Source organism: Geotrypetes seraphini, chromosome 16 (assembly GCF_902459505.1).
Source record: "Geotrypetes seraphini chromosome 16, aGeoSer1.1, whole genome shotgun sequence".
Lineage (NCBI taxonomy): Eukaryota > Metazoa > Chordata > Amphibia > Gymnophiona > Dermophiidae > Geotrypetes > Geotrypetes seraphini.
In genome coordinates this window covers 26,321,493-26,337,961 of record NC_047099.1, presented here as the reverse complement: position 1 = coordinate 26,337,961, position 16,469 = coordinate 26,321,493, and the positions used below count along the sequence as shown (strand labels likewise).

The 16,469-nt window shown below is 46.0% G+C and overlaps 1 protein-coding gene across 1 annotated transcript in view; it reads right to left on the bottom strand.

Annotated features, from left to right (window-relative positions):
* Positions 1-119: 119 nt before the first annotated feature.
* Positions 120-16,469, bottom strand: part of NPR1 (natriuretic peptide receptor 1) — a 118,702-nt gene continuing 102,352 nt past the window's right edge. The window contains exons 20-22 of the mRNA XM_033924395.1: positions 15,116-15,214; positions 5,094-5,185; positions 120-1,568 (exon numbers count right to left, since the gene is read on the bottom strand). Coding sequence (XP_033780286.1) covers positions 1,512-1,568; positions 5,094-5,185; positions 15,116-15,214 — 248 coding nt within the window. The 3' untranslated portion in view covers positions 120-1,511. The remainder of the gene's footprint in view (positions 1,569-5,093; positions 5,186-15,115; positions 15,215-16,469) is intronic.

Sequence of the window (16,469 nt, the reverse complement as noted above, 5' to 3'; positions counted from 1 at the left end):
AATTTGTCATGACCTGGCCTAGAGCATCTAATATGTTTGCTTCTCAAGCAGAACATGAATAAATCTGCACATAGTACGTAGGAACCCAAATTCTTCCAATGCAAGACAAGCCAACGATGTGAAACACATTATGATTTTAATGTCACAATTATTACAACAGCAGATTGAGGTCATGAACTTCACATTCTGTACAGGAGAAACCGAGCTTGCAAGAAGTTTGAAGTAATATCCCCTAGCTGCCAAGACCTGGACAGGCTGTTACCACCCCGTGGAAATGTCATCCACTTCTAGTTACTGCGGATGGGCAGACCGGATGGGCCATTTGGCCTTTATCTGCCATCATGTTTCTATGTTTCTCGCCTCACCTTCCCCTCACTCTTCTCTGATCTCAAGTCTTTCAACTTTACTGTTATCACACGCACATCCCCAAAGATTTAATAAAGACTGAGCTCATGGCACCATTGGGTTCTACCATTACAATAATCGACCCATATCATGTCAGTTTAAAGACTTAGTCCCTGAACACGATAATACCACAGAGAATCATCGTGCAAGCTATTTGTGAAATGGGACTAATGCAAAAATGAAGTGATTTGGACACGAGACAGTTGCAGAGTTCCCCCAAGAAGAAGCGGAGACATAGATGTGCGTGCAGACCCTCATTTAACGAAGGGGGTGGTGTTTAAATGTTTCTTTATATAGTAGGAGTGGTAGTTATTTCATTCTATAAGGCGTTTTAGTCCCACACAAACAGACCAAGACAGAAATTCATAAGGTGGTGGTGGCGGGGGGGTTCACTGCCCAGGTCCAAGAAATAGTGCCATCTTATCCCCCCGATCATCTCATCTCATAGGGGTTTCCTCCTCCCATTTTTGCTCCTGAAGAACATTACAAGTGCAGCCATCGGAGGAGATGACCCAAAAGAAACATTGGTGTTCAAGGTCTACACATCACAAACAGGAAGGGTGTCTGTACACAGGGCTCGCAGCTGTGCATGACTAGCAAGAGGACACTCAGAATCCAGACTAACCCTACATGAAAAGCTGTGCCTTGCTCGGCTGGGACTGGCACCGAGAAATCTCACAATGCTGTATCAGCATTTTCTGAGGAAAGACCCCCCCCCCCCAGCAACAGCAGCATGATAAGGGTTTGGTGACGCCATTCCAGGGAGTGAAGAGAGAGGGGTCTTGGTCATTGTTCGTCTCCTTTGGTTTACAAAACAACAAGGGTCAGGAAACCGGATGGACATCTTGATATCAGAAGTACAGTACATGGCAAGTCTTCTGGACGGGAAGGCAGAGGCCTTAAGCTGCCTTTGTATTTCAGCAGAGAAGGTCAGAATGAGGTTAACGAGGCTGAAGGAGGTCAAAGCTCAACCGCTTCGTGTCCTACAGCTCCTTCTGAAGCCTTCACAGTGTTCCAGCAGGTCCTTGAGGTCCTGAGCAAAAGATTCACAAAGGCAGGGCGAGGCGGTAACTGCTCCCAAGCCGCACACACTGCTGTCATGCACCTCAGGCACTGCTGATTCGTTCTCCAAGAAGCCAGTATGTACTCAGTTTCCCTTTACCCTTGGAGAGAAAAGAAGGAGAGGACATTTAGGATGAGGAATGCTGTACACAGCCTGTCCCACTCATTATACTGCACTGTATTTTAGGAAGGAAATAGTTTAGAACAGTGGTCTCCAATTCAAACCCTTTGCAGGGCCACATTTTGGATTTGTAGGTACTTGGAGGGCCTCAGAAAAAAACAGTTAATGTCTTATTAAAGAAATGACAATTTTGCATTATAAATCTTTCCTTTTGGCTAAGTCTTAATAATAATATTGTCATTTATAGCTAAAGAGACATATGATCAAGAAACTGTTTTAGTTTACTTTTGTGATCATGATAAACATACCGAGGGCCTGAAAACAGTATCTGGTGGGCCACAAGTTTGAGACCACTGAGTTAAGGGGAACAGTTAATCTGCTGGCTGGGTTGGAGGGCAGAGGGGAGAACAGGACAATCAAGCCATTGTGACATCACTGATGAGGGAGGCTCTTATTGGTGGAATGAGGCAATATGACATCACAATCTCAAAGGCAAACAGGATGTCATGGTTACATTTAAGCCAGTGGTCTCCAACTCAAACCCTTTGCAGGGCCACATTTTGGATTTGTAGGTACTTGAAGGGCCTCAGAAAAAAATAGTTAATGTCTTATTAAAGAAATGACAATTTTGCATGAGGTAAAACTCTTTATAGTTTATAAATCTTTCCTTTTGACTAAGTCTTAATAATAATATTGTAATTTATAGCTAAAGAGACATATGATCAAGAAACTGTTTTATTTTACTTTTGTGATTATGATAAACATACCGAGGGCCTCAAAATAGTACCTGGTGGGCTGCATGTGGCCCCCAGGCCACGAGTTTGAGTCCACTGGTTTAGAAAGAGCTTCATACATCAGCACGAGGCAGATAATGTGAGGGGTGAAGTCTAAGAAGTAGAGAATGACACGGGGACAAATTTTTCCCCTTCCCCACAGGAACTCATTTTCCCATCCCGTCCCCGTGAGTTCTTTTCCTATCCCTGCCCCATTCCTGCATGCTCCGTCCTCATCTGCGCAAGCCTCAAACACTTTAAAATCATAAGTCTTCGAGGCTTGTGTGGTTAAGGCAGAGCTTATGGGAATGAGGCAGGGACAGTGACAGCGACAAAACTCATGGGGATGGGACGGGAAAATTGAGTTCCTACGGGGGACAGGGGAAAATTTGTTCCCGTGGCATTCTTTACTAAGAAGGTGAAATCTCTACTTTAGGAGAAAAAAAACAAAACAAAACCCTGAAACTCAAATTTATGCGGAATATGGAGATTCAGCTCAAAAGGGAAAATCCATAGGTGTCGGGAAGGTACAGACGAGGGACATTAAAAGGGGGCACTGGCTTACAAATGTTGAAAGTTTGTGCAACCTGGGGCTATTATCATTAGGATATTTGCATTATTTGAATATCAAAGGACCCTAACAAGGTTCTTGTAAGTCACCAGTTTACAGAACAGCTACAGATGAGACAAGGAGCACCTCAGAGGTTGCAAGTAGTACTTTTCACCATTCTCAGAGAAAGGGGTCGATTCTGCTAGTGCAAGGTTATCAAATTGTAGAACGTTTTGTCAGAGATGCCGATGACAGTAATGCTACGCATCACTCTTGGAAAAGATTTGAGAGGCAGATGATAGATAGTGAGCGTGGAGTGCGATGGTAGCACTTAGACTAGTAGTGCTGGTCCAAGAGGTCTGAGCTGATCACCCAATCTGAGGTGCCGAGACTGGACAGAATGGGTTACAAATCCTGAGGAATCCCCACCCCCCTCCTGGAACACCTACTATGGATTTCCAGGCATGAAGGACTTGATACATATCTAGTTTTCTTTCTATCTAACCAACTTGAGGGAGCAAGATTCAAAAGGTTTGTGTGGGTAAGTTTGATTTTACAGGTTACAGCACACTTTGACAGGCGCCCCCCCTGCTCTGTATGGAGGTACACCATAGAGAATGACATGGGGATCTGTTTACTGCGGTAAACCGTGGTACCACAGTAAATCTACAGGAATGGAGATATTTGCAACTGGTTTACCGCAAGAATGGGGACAAGACCTTTCACCGCCCGATGGGACTGGTGAAAAGTCTTGCTCCTGTGGTAAAAAAAAAAATAGCACCCGTGTCAGACTCTGCATCTCCTCCCCAGCTCCTCTTGGGCCTATTTTTGCTTCAGGAGCCAGCCATGCCACGACGGAGGCCAATGTGATTTGAAGAATAAAATTACCAGACAACAAAAGGTAGAAAAAAAAAATGCATTTATTTTATATTTTGTGATTAGATTTGAAATATGTATCCTGCTAGAGCTGGTATTAGACATAACTGGGGACCGCAAAGCCCAGGCTGTGTTTCTTTAGCTGCCAGCTGGCTTAGGGCTCTCTCTCTGACCAGGGGGCAGTTGCCCTAGTTGCTCTCCCCTAACACTATTCCTGGCATGTGTGACTGAAGTATTCTGTTAGCTTGATTTTTCTATGTACCGTTCTGTAATAATTTGGTTTGTTCTATGTACCGTTCTGTAATAATTTGGGATGGGGCCTGAGGAGTCTGAGCAAATCAGGTCTTCCAGATATCCTTGATGGGCCGCAATTGTCTACAGGTCTACAAAATCCTGACTGGAGTAGAACAGGTACAAGTGGATCAATTTTTCACTCTGTTAAACATGACAAAGACTAGGGGACACTCAAAGTTACAGGGAAATACTTTTAAAACCAACTGGAGGAAATTTTTTTTCACTCAGAGAATAGTTAAGCTCTGGAACATGTCGCCAGAGGATGTGGTAAGAGCGGATAGCGTAGCTGGTTTTAAGAAAGGTTTGGACAAGTTCCTGGAGGAAAAGTCCATAGTCTGTTATTGAGAAAGACACGGGGGAGGGCCACTGCTTGCCCTGGATCGGTAGCATGGAATATAGGGTTTTGGCCAGGTACTGGTGACCTGGATTGGCCACCGTGGGAACGGGCTACTGGGCTTATGTTCTTATGTCCTTTGCGCGCAATTGTTGGGGCGTATTTGTCGGAGCGCAATTGTCCTGCGCGGTTTTGTCGGTGTACCGTCCTTTGCAGATGTACTTGATACCCAGGCTTACGACCCTGCCCCTCTGTCTACAGAATCCCCCCCCCCAAAAAAAAAAAAATAAATAAATGGGAGACCGGAGAATCCAGAAGGTCTCATAAAAATGGGATCCAGAAACCTACTGGAATATCAGAGGCTGGAATCTACATGTGACCTTAGAGCAAGAACTCGGAAACATAGCACGGTATTGACAAAAGGGGTGAAGGGTGTTGAAATACTGAAGCAGGAGGAAAACTGGGTTTTGCTTCACTTGTTGGCTGGGATTTAAATTCTGTAGCTTGTCGCAGGGTGCCTTAGAATGCCCCGTAACGCCAGTTACATAATGAGCTTGTTCACCCCTGCACACAACCTGGCTTTTAAATGGACAATCGCTTAGAATTATAAGTGATTTTATCAAATTTTAAATAAACCTGAAACCTGAACCCTCACAGCGTGGCAAGATTAGAAATTACCTTCATCTCTATATCTCCTCGGAACTCCAGTTCAAAGCAGCCAAACTCCTCCAGGATAAGTTTTGTCGCTGGTGACACGTGGATCTTTAGCGCTAAATTGGAAAAGTAAAGGGGGGGAACGTTGGAAAAGCAAAAGCTTTAATTCATTCTTTTACTGGTCAAAGGTCTCCTAACACCATAGGCTGTGGATAAAGTGAAGAAGCAGAGTCCAGTGTAACTCTCCAGCAGCTCTTTTTCTCTCTCTTAGGGTGCCTCCCCCCCCCCTTCTGTTCTGTGAACCGCTCTGAAGCTGCTGCAGAACTGCCAACAGGGCTGACCCACTCAGTAGGAGATTCAGGGTTGGCACCCGGTCCTCCCTACCTTGCCCATCGCTCTACCCTGGCACAGCCAATTGGCGGCCAGAGACAAAAAGGGTTGCTTCCCTGTGTCACGGCAGCAGGAAAGGCATTCGTAAAAAAGGTCATTTCCTGCTGCCACAGGGTTAGGGGCAGCAGAAATTACCTTTTGTAAAAGGCGTTTCCTGTTGTTGTGGCATGGAAAGCAACCTGGCGGGAGGGTGGGGAAGACCTGCAAAAAGCAGGAGACTTGGCAGGTCTGCTTTGCTTAAGGATTACTCGTCAATCTCACAAGGTACCCTCCCCCCCCCCTCCCACCTATACTGTGAACATCTCTGAAGCTGTGGCTTAAGGACTATTAAATCTTGAACTTACACTTCTGTTGCTACTCAATATATGACTCAGGAGTCTGATTTTATGAACTGAGGAGACGTTTTCATAGAGGATTGTAATACTGCTTTCGGCCACTCTATGTAGCTTACAAACCGGGCAAGTTTGCAAAATATAGAGTTTGCAAAATATGAGTCATTGAGTTATTGGATGAATATGTCATTTGAACCATCAGATGAGTTAAAGGACATTTTTATTTTTGTGAACATCATTCTGATTAGGACAATTTCACTCTATATTTTGCATACTTGAGCCTGTGGTTTTGTTTCCCCTGTTTTATTCCTCGTTTACAAACTGGGCACATGAAAACTTGATTTCCCTCAAATATATTATATCATCTTTCTTTTGCCGACAGGCAAACAAATAAGTCTTTTTAAAGACTAAAAGAGAAGTGTCACACATTTGTGAATCCCCAATACCCTTTCTCCTCAGTTCATAAAAATCAGACTCCTGAGGCAGGCCTTTGTAGGCCGAAACACAATCGTGCCGAGTCAGTGTCACATTATCTAATAAAGGAGATCGCGCACCAACTAGTCACCTTCTTTGTTTCTTTCTTTGCCTTCCACAATCCAGGAAGGAGGAATCTCCTGTTTTCTCTGAGCTACTCAATATGAACCAGACAGAAAACCAGGGAAGCAGGAAGGATTGGGGAACACTCCAGCATACAGTATATCTTCAAAAAAGGGGGATGGTAGAAGATTGCTACTATTTGGGTTTCTGCCAGGTACGCGTGACCCGGATTGGCCACTGTGAAGACGGGATACTGGGCTAGATGAACCATTGGTTGGATCCAGTAGGGCTATTCTTCTGTTCTTATGTGAACCAAGTTGAGGACAATCGAACCATTGTGACATCACTGATGAGGTTGGCTCTTAGACTCTGGTGGAATGAGGCATGATGACATCACAAGCTTAGCTCTGGAATGTGGCTACTCTGGGTTTCAGCCAGGAACTTGTGACTTGGATTGGTCACTGTGGAAACAAGAGACTGGGCTTGATAGTCCATTGGTCTTGTGTTCTTATTGGAAGGAAAGATGGGACGTGAGAATATTTCTATTTTAATAGTGATGGGAAGAAGGTGGTTATTCAACCTGAGAAGACGAGGAAGGCAGTGGGGGAGGAAGGAGGTGCACATTTCTTGTCTACGGATCTATTTACATACTTGCTTGGGCATCTGACTTTAAGGGCCAATGCAGAAAAGTGTGCTAAGCTTTTGTGCACAAGTTTGTGTGCAGTAGAGATTGACACGGTGGTAGTTACCAACCCGCCAAAACGGTGGGGGGAGGGGGGAAAACATGCTCACTGCGGGCATGGGGACAAGGCCATCCACCACCCCGTAGAGCGGTGAATGGGCTTGTCCCCACAGTTAAGGGAGGGAAGGCGCGCGGTCCCCCTCCCTACCTCCGGTGAAATCTATCTCCCTCCCTCCCTCGCGGCACTTTAGGAAAATAAACTGAAGCCAGTGAAGCCTGCCTGTGCTGCCCTGCAGTTGCGTTTGTGTGGGCGGAAGCTTCTCCTCTGACGCAACTTCCAGTAAGGGAGAGGGAGGGAGATTCTCGGGCCGCTGAAAGGCGGTGAGGTGGCGAGAGAGAAGGGTGGATGCTGCGGGGATGGGGCAGTGAAGGCGACGGTGGGGACGGGGCGGTGAAAGGGACAGCGGGTTTGGGGAAGTGAAGGGGACGGTGGTCCGGTGACGGGGGCAGTGACGGGGCAAGATTTTTTTTTCCCCGTGTCATTCTCTAGTGTGCAGCCTGAGCACAAATTATGTTCATGAGCGACACTGCACAGCACCTCAGACAGCATATTGAAATCCAGGCTAACACTGGGGCATTAATGCAAGATCTGAGGAGGCGTAAAAGCTTAACTTGTTCTTCTGCAGTTAGTGTTAGGATTTTGGGCACACAGCGGGATTCAGAGGCCTAAAAAGTCTCTGGATACGTCTAAAAACCCATTTTGATTATTGGTCTTTTAGTGCCGAATTGGGCGGGTTTTTAGATGTATTTCAGTTTGAATTATGTGACCCATAGAAAAAAATATATATATTTTGGACTTTCTTTTCGAGAATGGATATTTTGCCACTGTTGACTTTGGATGACTAGCGCCCTACGTCCAAATCAGACTGAGATGTTTATTTTGATTAGGCCCTTCCACGTTCCTACTATAAGCTTTAGCTCAAATACCAGTAAATTAAATATGCTACCAACCCTCTCTAATAGAATGTATAAGCAAAAAGGACTAGGTTGGTGTATTTCAATGTAGGAATCTTAACCGAAAAACCTCAGCCCCACCACTCCACCGCTATAATGATTTCTAAAGCGGGAGATTTCTGTGGTGCCTCATCATAGGGAATTCGTTGTTCACTGCTGTGATTATATTCACATAGATGGTTTTTGTTTCTTTTTTTCTATACAATGAATGAAATGGTATAAAAGTGTATAAGAGTGTATACTTAACTTCTATACACAGCTGGACCTGGGAGTCTGACCCGACATGTTTCGCACATTCCGTGCTGTCTCAAGGGTCTCCCGAGGTCGCCGTAGTCATCCGACTCGCAAGTACAAAGTCTGTGAAAAAACATCTATGTGAATATAATCACAGCAGTGAACAACGAATTCCCTACGATGAGGCACCACAGAAATCTCCCGCTTTAGAAATCATTATAGCGGTGGAGTGGTGGGGCTGAGGTTTTTCGGTTAAGATTCCTACATTGAAATACACCAACCTAGTCCTTTTTGCTTCCACGTTCCTAGGCATTTAAACTAGAAGGTTTGGTGGAGGATGGGCTGGGGAGGGCTTCAATGGCTGGGAGGGTGTAGATGGGCTGGAGTAAGTCTTAACAGAGATTTCGGCAGTTGGAACCCAAGCACAGCACCGGGTAAAGCTTTGGATTCTTGCCCAGAAATAGATAAGAAGAAAATTTTTTAAAAATTGAAATTGAATCAGGTTGGGCAGACTGGATGGACCATTTGGGTCTTTATCTGCCGTCATCTACTATGTTACTATGTAAGGTGGGGGTGGCGTGTGTATAAAGGGCAATTATAGAGACCATCTCCAGCAAAAGACAAGATGTAATGGTTCGTAAAGATTGCAACATAAACAATATTAGCAACTCATTTCTTAGCAATGCAACAGGAAACCAAACCAAACCAAAAAAAAACAAAAACTATACAAAAAAGGAGATTACCACTGGAAAAATAGCTGGAAAGCGAAGACCACAAACGCTCACAGTCTAAGCAGCAAAATCCGTGATCTGCAAGCCCTGTTGTTAGAGGCAGACCTGGATATTGTTGCTATCACAGAGATATGGTTCAGTGAATCCCATGGATGAGATGTAAACAGACCTGGATCATCTAACTCTAAGCCCCTCTGTAAGGATAATGTTTACCTTTATAAGATGATTATAATACAGTACCAATAATTTTGGGCTCTACCTTTTCCCCTGCAATATATGTGTTGTTTTAAATTCTATGGCTCTAAAGTTATGTTGAATTGTGAGCCGTTTTGGTATTAAGCGGATTTTAAATGTTTTAAATAAATAAATCTTTTTAGGAAGGACAGAGATAGTCAAAAAGATGGAGGAGTATCTCTCTATGTAAAGATCGATATACAAGCCACTGAAATGCAGGGGACCTGGGGAGAGGAAGAAGCGATATGGATCGCTCTGAAAAGAGAAAGATGGAACGTCTATCTACGTGGGTGTAGTCTACAGACCTCCGACTCAAGTCGCCGCAAATTGATAAAAGGTCTGATTGCGGATAGCCAAAAGTTCGAAAAGAAAGAGGAGGTTTTTGGGCGATTTCAATCTGCCGGATGCGGACTGGAAAGTTCCATCTGCAGAATCAGAGAGAAGAAGGGAGATTGCGGATGCCTTTCAAGAGGCTCTGCTCAGATGAATGGCGACGGAACCCACGAGGGGAAAAAGCGATATTGGATCTGGTCCTCACAAATGAGGAGAGCATCTCTAATGTTCAAGTAGGGTGCCCACCTGGGAAGTAGCGATCGTCAAAACGATTTGGTTTGATGTAACAGCTAAAGTGGAGAGCGGTGGGTTTGTCTGGGGTGTTTTGGGATGGCGTTTCATCTTGCACTGTATTTTGCTATTCTAACAATAAAAATTTTAAATAAAATAAATAAAGTGGAGAGCGGCCAGTTCCCAAACTGTGGGTCACAACCTGAATTGAGGATCACAAAATATTCCTTTGAATTCACAAGCAGTCGGCACAGCATTGGCATCCCCCTCTGCCGCTACCACTGTCACCGGGCCCCTGCCTCTCTGGGCTGGCAACGGCAGCAGCTGTGGGTAAAGCCTGTCAAAGAGTCCTTCTGCCTGCATGCAGCATGGATAGATCGGTCAGTCCCTCCCCCTTGGATGTGTCAAAGGGGCAGGGCCTGTAGAACTATTAGCATCATATGCAGGGAGATGGACCTGGGGTTTGCTGATACTTTTACAGCTGCTGCGGCCAATGACTACATGAGAAGAAAGATGGAGCAACTTTGGTGGTGGGGAGGGGGAACAGAGGAAGTGCTGCACATCACAGGGACAGAGTGAGAGAGGTATTAAGAGACTACATGTCAGGAGAGAGAGAGCATTTCAACAAGTCAAGGAATGAATGGGAGAGTGATGAGGGGAGTTAAGTGGTGGTGAGAATGAGCCTGTCCGAATGAGAGGATGAGTCCGGGAAGCTGTGTCCAAAGAAGAGAAAGAGGAAGGGAATGAGCCCCTCCACAGGAATACCACCTTCTAGTGGTGGGAGGGGCTTGCGTGTTTCCATGACTCCGAGGGAAACCAGACAAAGTGTGCCCCAAGCCTTCTAAATGGCCAATATGATGCCCAAAAGATAGGGCTGCCAGAAGGACTACAGTTTGTTGCTCCCATGGAGGGAAACATCCAGGCGGCCTCTTCCCCAGTTTAGGGAAATGGGAGGAGAATTTGAATGGAATACACAGTGTCATTGACCTGGGGTTACCTCATTCCCTCTGCCGGTTAGCTGAGCTTTTAACCTGATCTATAGCTCTCTTACCCTCTGGGGACCTGTTCGAAGTGGATCATCTGTCCAGTCAACACTTTTTAATTTTTGCCCCCGAAGCCAAAACATGCTGGGCTGATTGACTAATATTTTAAGTGCTTGGACTGATTTATAAGGCTGTTTTAGTATTTTTGTGAACTCTGAATAAACAGCTGGTGGCTTTACATTGCTGCTCCGTGTTTAGAAGATAATTAAACATGTCCCCCGTAGAGAAGAATCCACGATCTATTTTTAATTATGGTATTACTTGTACTGCCAGTCTTAATCTGGGAGAACGTCCACAGTTTGCATGCCTGGACGACAGTCACCATAAAGTGACACTGGAATTATTATTATTTTTTTTTAAAATAATTTTTATTCCGCAAATTATCCGCAATTTATCTGCAAATTATCCAGGTACTCAAGCATTATTCCCTAACTCTCCCAGCGGGCTCCCACTCTATCTAATGTATCTGGGGTAATGGGGGAATTATTAATAATAATAATAATAATAATAATAATAATAACAATAATTTCATTTTTACATACCGCCATACCCAGCGAGTTCTAGGCGGTTTACATTAATTAGATTAGGATCCGTATAGACATGTAGATTTACAACAAATTTATCGGATTTACAATAAATTTAGCCAAACTTGGCAGATGAAGAAGGAAGAGGGTAGAAGAAGGGGAAGATAGGAGCTATCATGAAGGAGGAGATGAGCCGAGCCAGGGGCCCGGAGATTATCGGAAGGGTCGGTTAAGGGTCTTGTTTGCTGAAAAGGTAGGTTTTGAGTAATTTTCTGAAGCCGAGGTAGGTGGGGGCCTCGAGTATCATTTGGGCTAGCCATGGGTTCAGCTTGGCTGCTTGGAAGGCGAGGGTTTTATCTAGGAATCTTTTGAGATGACAAAGCTTTAGCGAAGGGAAGGCGAACAGCTGAATTCTGCGGGGTTTCTTGTTGGTGCAGTAAAGGTTAAAGTGGGGAGTGATGCATCTTGGCGAAAGGCCATTTACCGATTTGTAGCAGAAACATGACTTGCCCAGGATCACAAGTGACTTGCCCAAGATCACAAGGATTTGAACCTACAACCTCAGGGTGCCGAGGCTGTAGTTCTAACCACTGCACCGCACACGGTTCATCTGGAGAGTTCCACAAGGTTAGTGACTTTAAGAACTTTATCGTCGCTAACCGTTCTGCTGGAACCTTGATCAGATTGCTTTCAATGGAAGCAAAACCCGGACGTTTCAGTCTGTCTTCCTTTTTCTGGAGCTTTTCACAAATATGGGAAAACTCTGTGTTTTCAAAATCTCAACTCATACTAATGTCACAGGATCTCATTTCAAAATTCAATAAATTATCTTATATATTTTTCATCTTACTTATTTGAATATAAGTGATGTGCTCAGACCCACAACTTGAAAACAACCTGTAATATAAAATTCACCAGCACGGGTAATCCTACTGGGGACGGAGAATAAAGAGGGTGCCTTGGGGGATTCTTGTCTTTGCCTTCTCTCGGAGTCCTGTGTTATGGGGGAGTCTGAAAAACTGAACATGTGTTTACAAACTTGTGTGTCTTAGGTACAGCATAACTAATGTGACCATTTATTTTATTCCTCAAAACGGGACAGGACCCACCGTCGCCCCCCCTCCCCCCGGAACCCGTTAAATATAGTGCAAAATATAGATAGCAGATATAAATTCTCTAAAGTGACACATTTTGATCACTAAATTGAAAATAAAATCATTTTTCCTACCTTTGTTGTCTGGTGATTTCATGAGTCTCTGGTTGCACTTCCTTCTAACTGTGCATCCTTTCTTTCTTTAATTTCTTCCTGTCTTTCTTTCTCTCTCCCTGCCCCCCTTTCTTTCTTTCTGTCTGTCTTCCTCTCTCCCGCCCCCTCCCCTTTTCTGCCTGTCTCTCTCTCTCCTGCCCCCCCCCCTTTCTGTCTTTCTTTCTTTCTCCTGGCCACCCCCTCCCCAAGCCGCCGCCTATTTCTTCAAGCCACCACAGCACTAACAGATCATCTTCGTGCAGCGACTGCACAAGCCTTCCCCTCCCCACCTCCTCTCTTACGTCAGAACTGACGTGGTGGGGGAGGCTCGTGCAGTCGCTGCACGAAGATGATCTGTTAGTGCTGTGGTGGCTTAGAGAAATAAGTGGTGGCGGCCCATTTTTAGCTCACCTGTCCTGCTCCTTCTAAAAACAGGACATTTCGGTGTCCCGAAGCTGTGCGTGGGGACAAGCATAAGTACTTCAACCAATCTACATTTAAAATCAGTAACACGTAAATATATAACACACACAAGAAACAAACTGCTTATGAAGTAATAATTGGCTTTGTTGATCATCTGGGGCCACGTGATTTTTCAATGGAAAACAGTTTGCGAAGCTCTAATTTAGCAGCTCAATTCTGGCAGGATCTTGTCTGGCCAGAGATGCTAAACAAATTCTTTTTGCTACTGCTGTCGTTCGCAAATACTTTACTGAACCATCAGGAAGAAGAACGTCTTTCAATTATGTGACAAACAATTTCAACTTCTTTCCTTCCCTGGTTTTCTGCTCTGCTGTGATTATGAAATGCTCCAACAGTTTCAACCTCTTCAGAGCTGGAAAAGTCTTTCCTTTCCAGCACCCCAAAATGTACAGGCGCATTTTACACAAAATAAACCCTCCTCTTTTACTGAAGTGTAGCGCAGGATTTAGCGCCAGCGGTAACTGCGCCGACGCTCACTGCGTTAGTAAAAGAGGAGGGAAGTGCATCGCGCAACTCATACAGAAAGAAAAGCTTTCGCTGGTTGTTTGTTCAAATGGCTGCCTTGTCCAGCAGTCTTGCAGGAGTCTCCTTGGCAGCACATTTCTGTGTTTGTGGGCAGAAGCCTGATGGACTCCTTTAAGTAGAGAATGACACAGAGACAAATTTTTCCCTGTCCCTACGGGAACTCATTTTCCCATCCCACCCCTGTGAGTTCTTTTCCTGTTCTTCCCCATTCCTGCAAGCTCCGTCCTCATCTGCACAAGCCTCAAACCCTATATAATCCTAAGTAGCCACATTCTAGAGCTCAGATTGTGATGTCATAATGCCTCATTCCACCAATGCCTAAGCTCCGTCCTCATCTGCGCAAGCCTCAAACCCTTTAAAATCATAAGTAGCAACATTCTAGAGCTCAGATTGTGATGTCATAATGCCTCATTCCACCAATGCCTAAGCTCCGTCCTCATCTGCGCAAGCCTCAAACCCTATAAAATCATAAGTAGCCACATTCTAGAGCTCAGATTGTGATGTCATAATGCCTCGTTCCACCAATGCCTAAGCTCCGTCCTCATCTGCGCAAGCCTCAAACCCTTTAAAATCATAAGTAGCAACATTCTAGAGCTCAGATTGTGATGTCATAATGCCTCATTCCACCAATGCCTAAGCTCCGTCCTCATCTGCGCAAGCCTCAAACCCTATAAAATCATAAGTAGCAACATTCTAGAGCTCAGATTGTGATGTCATAATGCCTCGTTCCACCAATGCCTAAGCTCCGTCCTCATCTGCGCAAGCCTCAAACCCTATAAAATCATAAGTAGCAACATTCTAGAGCTCAGATTGTGATGTCATAATGCCTCATTCCACCAATGCCTAAGCTCCGTCCTCATCTGCGCAAGCCTCAAACCCTTTAAAATCATAAGTAGCAACATTCTAGAGCTCAGATTGTGATGTCATAATGCCTCATTCCACCAATGCCTAAGCTCCGTCCTCATCTGCGCAAGCCTCAAACCCTATAAAATCATAAGTAGCAACATTCTAGAGCTCAGATTGTGATGTCATAATGCCTCATTCCACCAATGCCTAAGCTCCATCCTCATCTGCACGAGCCTCAAACACTTTAGAATCATAAGTGTTCAAGGCTTGTGCGGTTAAGGCACAGCTTACAGGAAAGAGAAAGGGACAAAACTTGCAGGGACGGGACAGGGAAATTGAGTTCCTGCAGGGACGGGGACAAATTTGTCCCCGTGCCATTCTCTACCTCTGAGGATACTTCCAAACCAGGTGCTGGAAAGACAGATCGCCCTGATGCCAGAGAGCATCACAGCTTTTCTGCACAACGTGAGCTCATGCACCAAGTCGCTGTCACAAGGAGAAAGACGCAGAATGCTTCACAAGAGCGGACAGGCAGAGACCCGAGACCTGCGGCAAGACGGAAGCATGCAGGGACCAGAGAACTAGAGTGAGAGAAGCAGAAGTAAGGTGGAGCGGGGGCACGTGTGGACACGGCTAGTTTCCAAAGCGCATTTCTGCCTACCTTCTCCATTGGACTCCATGCGAGAGGCGGTGTTTACCGTGTCCCCAAACAAGCAGTAACGGGGCATCTTCAGTCCAACCACTCCAGCACAAACTGGACCTGTGAAGAGAGTAACCACAGAAATATAATTTCATTCTGTTACTCAGCAGAAACCCTGTACGTTACTCTTCCTGACCCCGGAAAAGGACAGCGTACGAGGGGAATAGTCGCAGATCGTAGCAAGTAACGCACGTTTCTGGTGATGGGCAGAGAAGGACGGTGGCAGGGCTGCCCAGGGGGCTGACCTTCAGCCAGTGCTCTGCCCAGCCCCGCCCACTGCTACACTCTCGGCACCGTCAATTGGCAGCCAGAGGCACAAGAAGCAGCATCAGAGGTGTAGCCAGTCCGCCAATTTTGGGTGGGCAGGCATCTCTCGCTCTCTCCCTCCCTTCCAACCTCCCAGCCTGTGCAGTCTCCCTTTCCCTTCCCTCCCTCCCAGTCTGTGCAGTCTCTCTTTCCCTTCCTTCCCTTCCAGTCTGTGCAGTCTCTCTTTCCCTTCCTTCCCTCCCAGTCTGTGCAGTCTCTCTTTCCCTTCCTTCCCTCCCAGCCTGTGCAGTCTCCCTTTCCCTTCCTTCCCTCCCAGTCTGTGCAGTCTCTCTTTCCCTTCCTTCCCTCCCAGCCTGTGCAGTCTCCCTTTCCCTTCCTTCCCTCCCAGTCTGTGCAGTCTCTCTTTCCCTTCCAACCTCCCAGCCTGTGCAGTCTCCCTTTCCCTTCCCTCCCTCCCAGTCTGTGCAGTCTCTCTTTCCCTTCCTTCCCTTCCAGTCTGTGCAGTCTCTCTTTCCCTTCCTTCCCTTCCAGTCTGTGCAGTCTCTCTTTCCCTTCCTTCCCTTCCAGTCTGTGCAGTCTCTCTTTCCCTTCCTTCCCTCCCAGTCTGTGCAGTCTCTCTTTCCCTTCCTTCCCTCCCAGCCTGTGCAGTCTCTCTTTCCCTTCCTTCCCTCCCAGTCTGTGCAGTCTCTCTTTCCCTTCCTTCCCTCCCAGCCTGTGCAGTCTCCCTTTCCCTTCCTTCCCTCCCAGCCTTTGCAGTCTCTCTTTCCCTTCCTTCCCTCCCAGCCTGTGCAGTCTCTCTCTTTCCCTCTCTTCTCCCCCAGCCCAAGCAGCATCTCTCTCTTCAGGTTGCCGGCAGCGGCTGACCCGGAAGCCTTCCCTCTGATGCACAAACATGTCAGAGGGAAGGCTTAATAGTCAGCCACTGGCAGCATGCTGGATGGTCGGGCCTGAGCCCAAACTTCCCAGGCCAGGCATGCCCAGTTGCTATGGCCCTGTTCCCCATCCAGCGGCAGCAGGATACAACTTCCATAAAATGTCATCGCCTGCT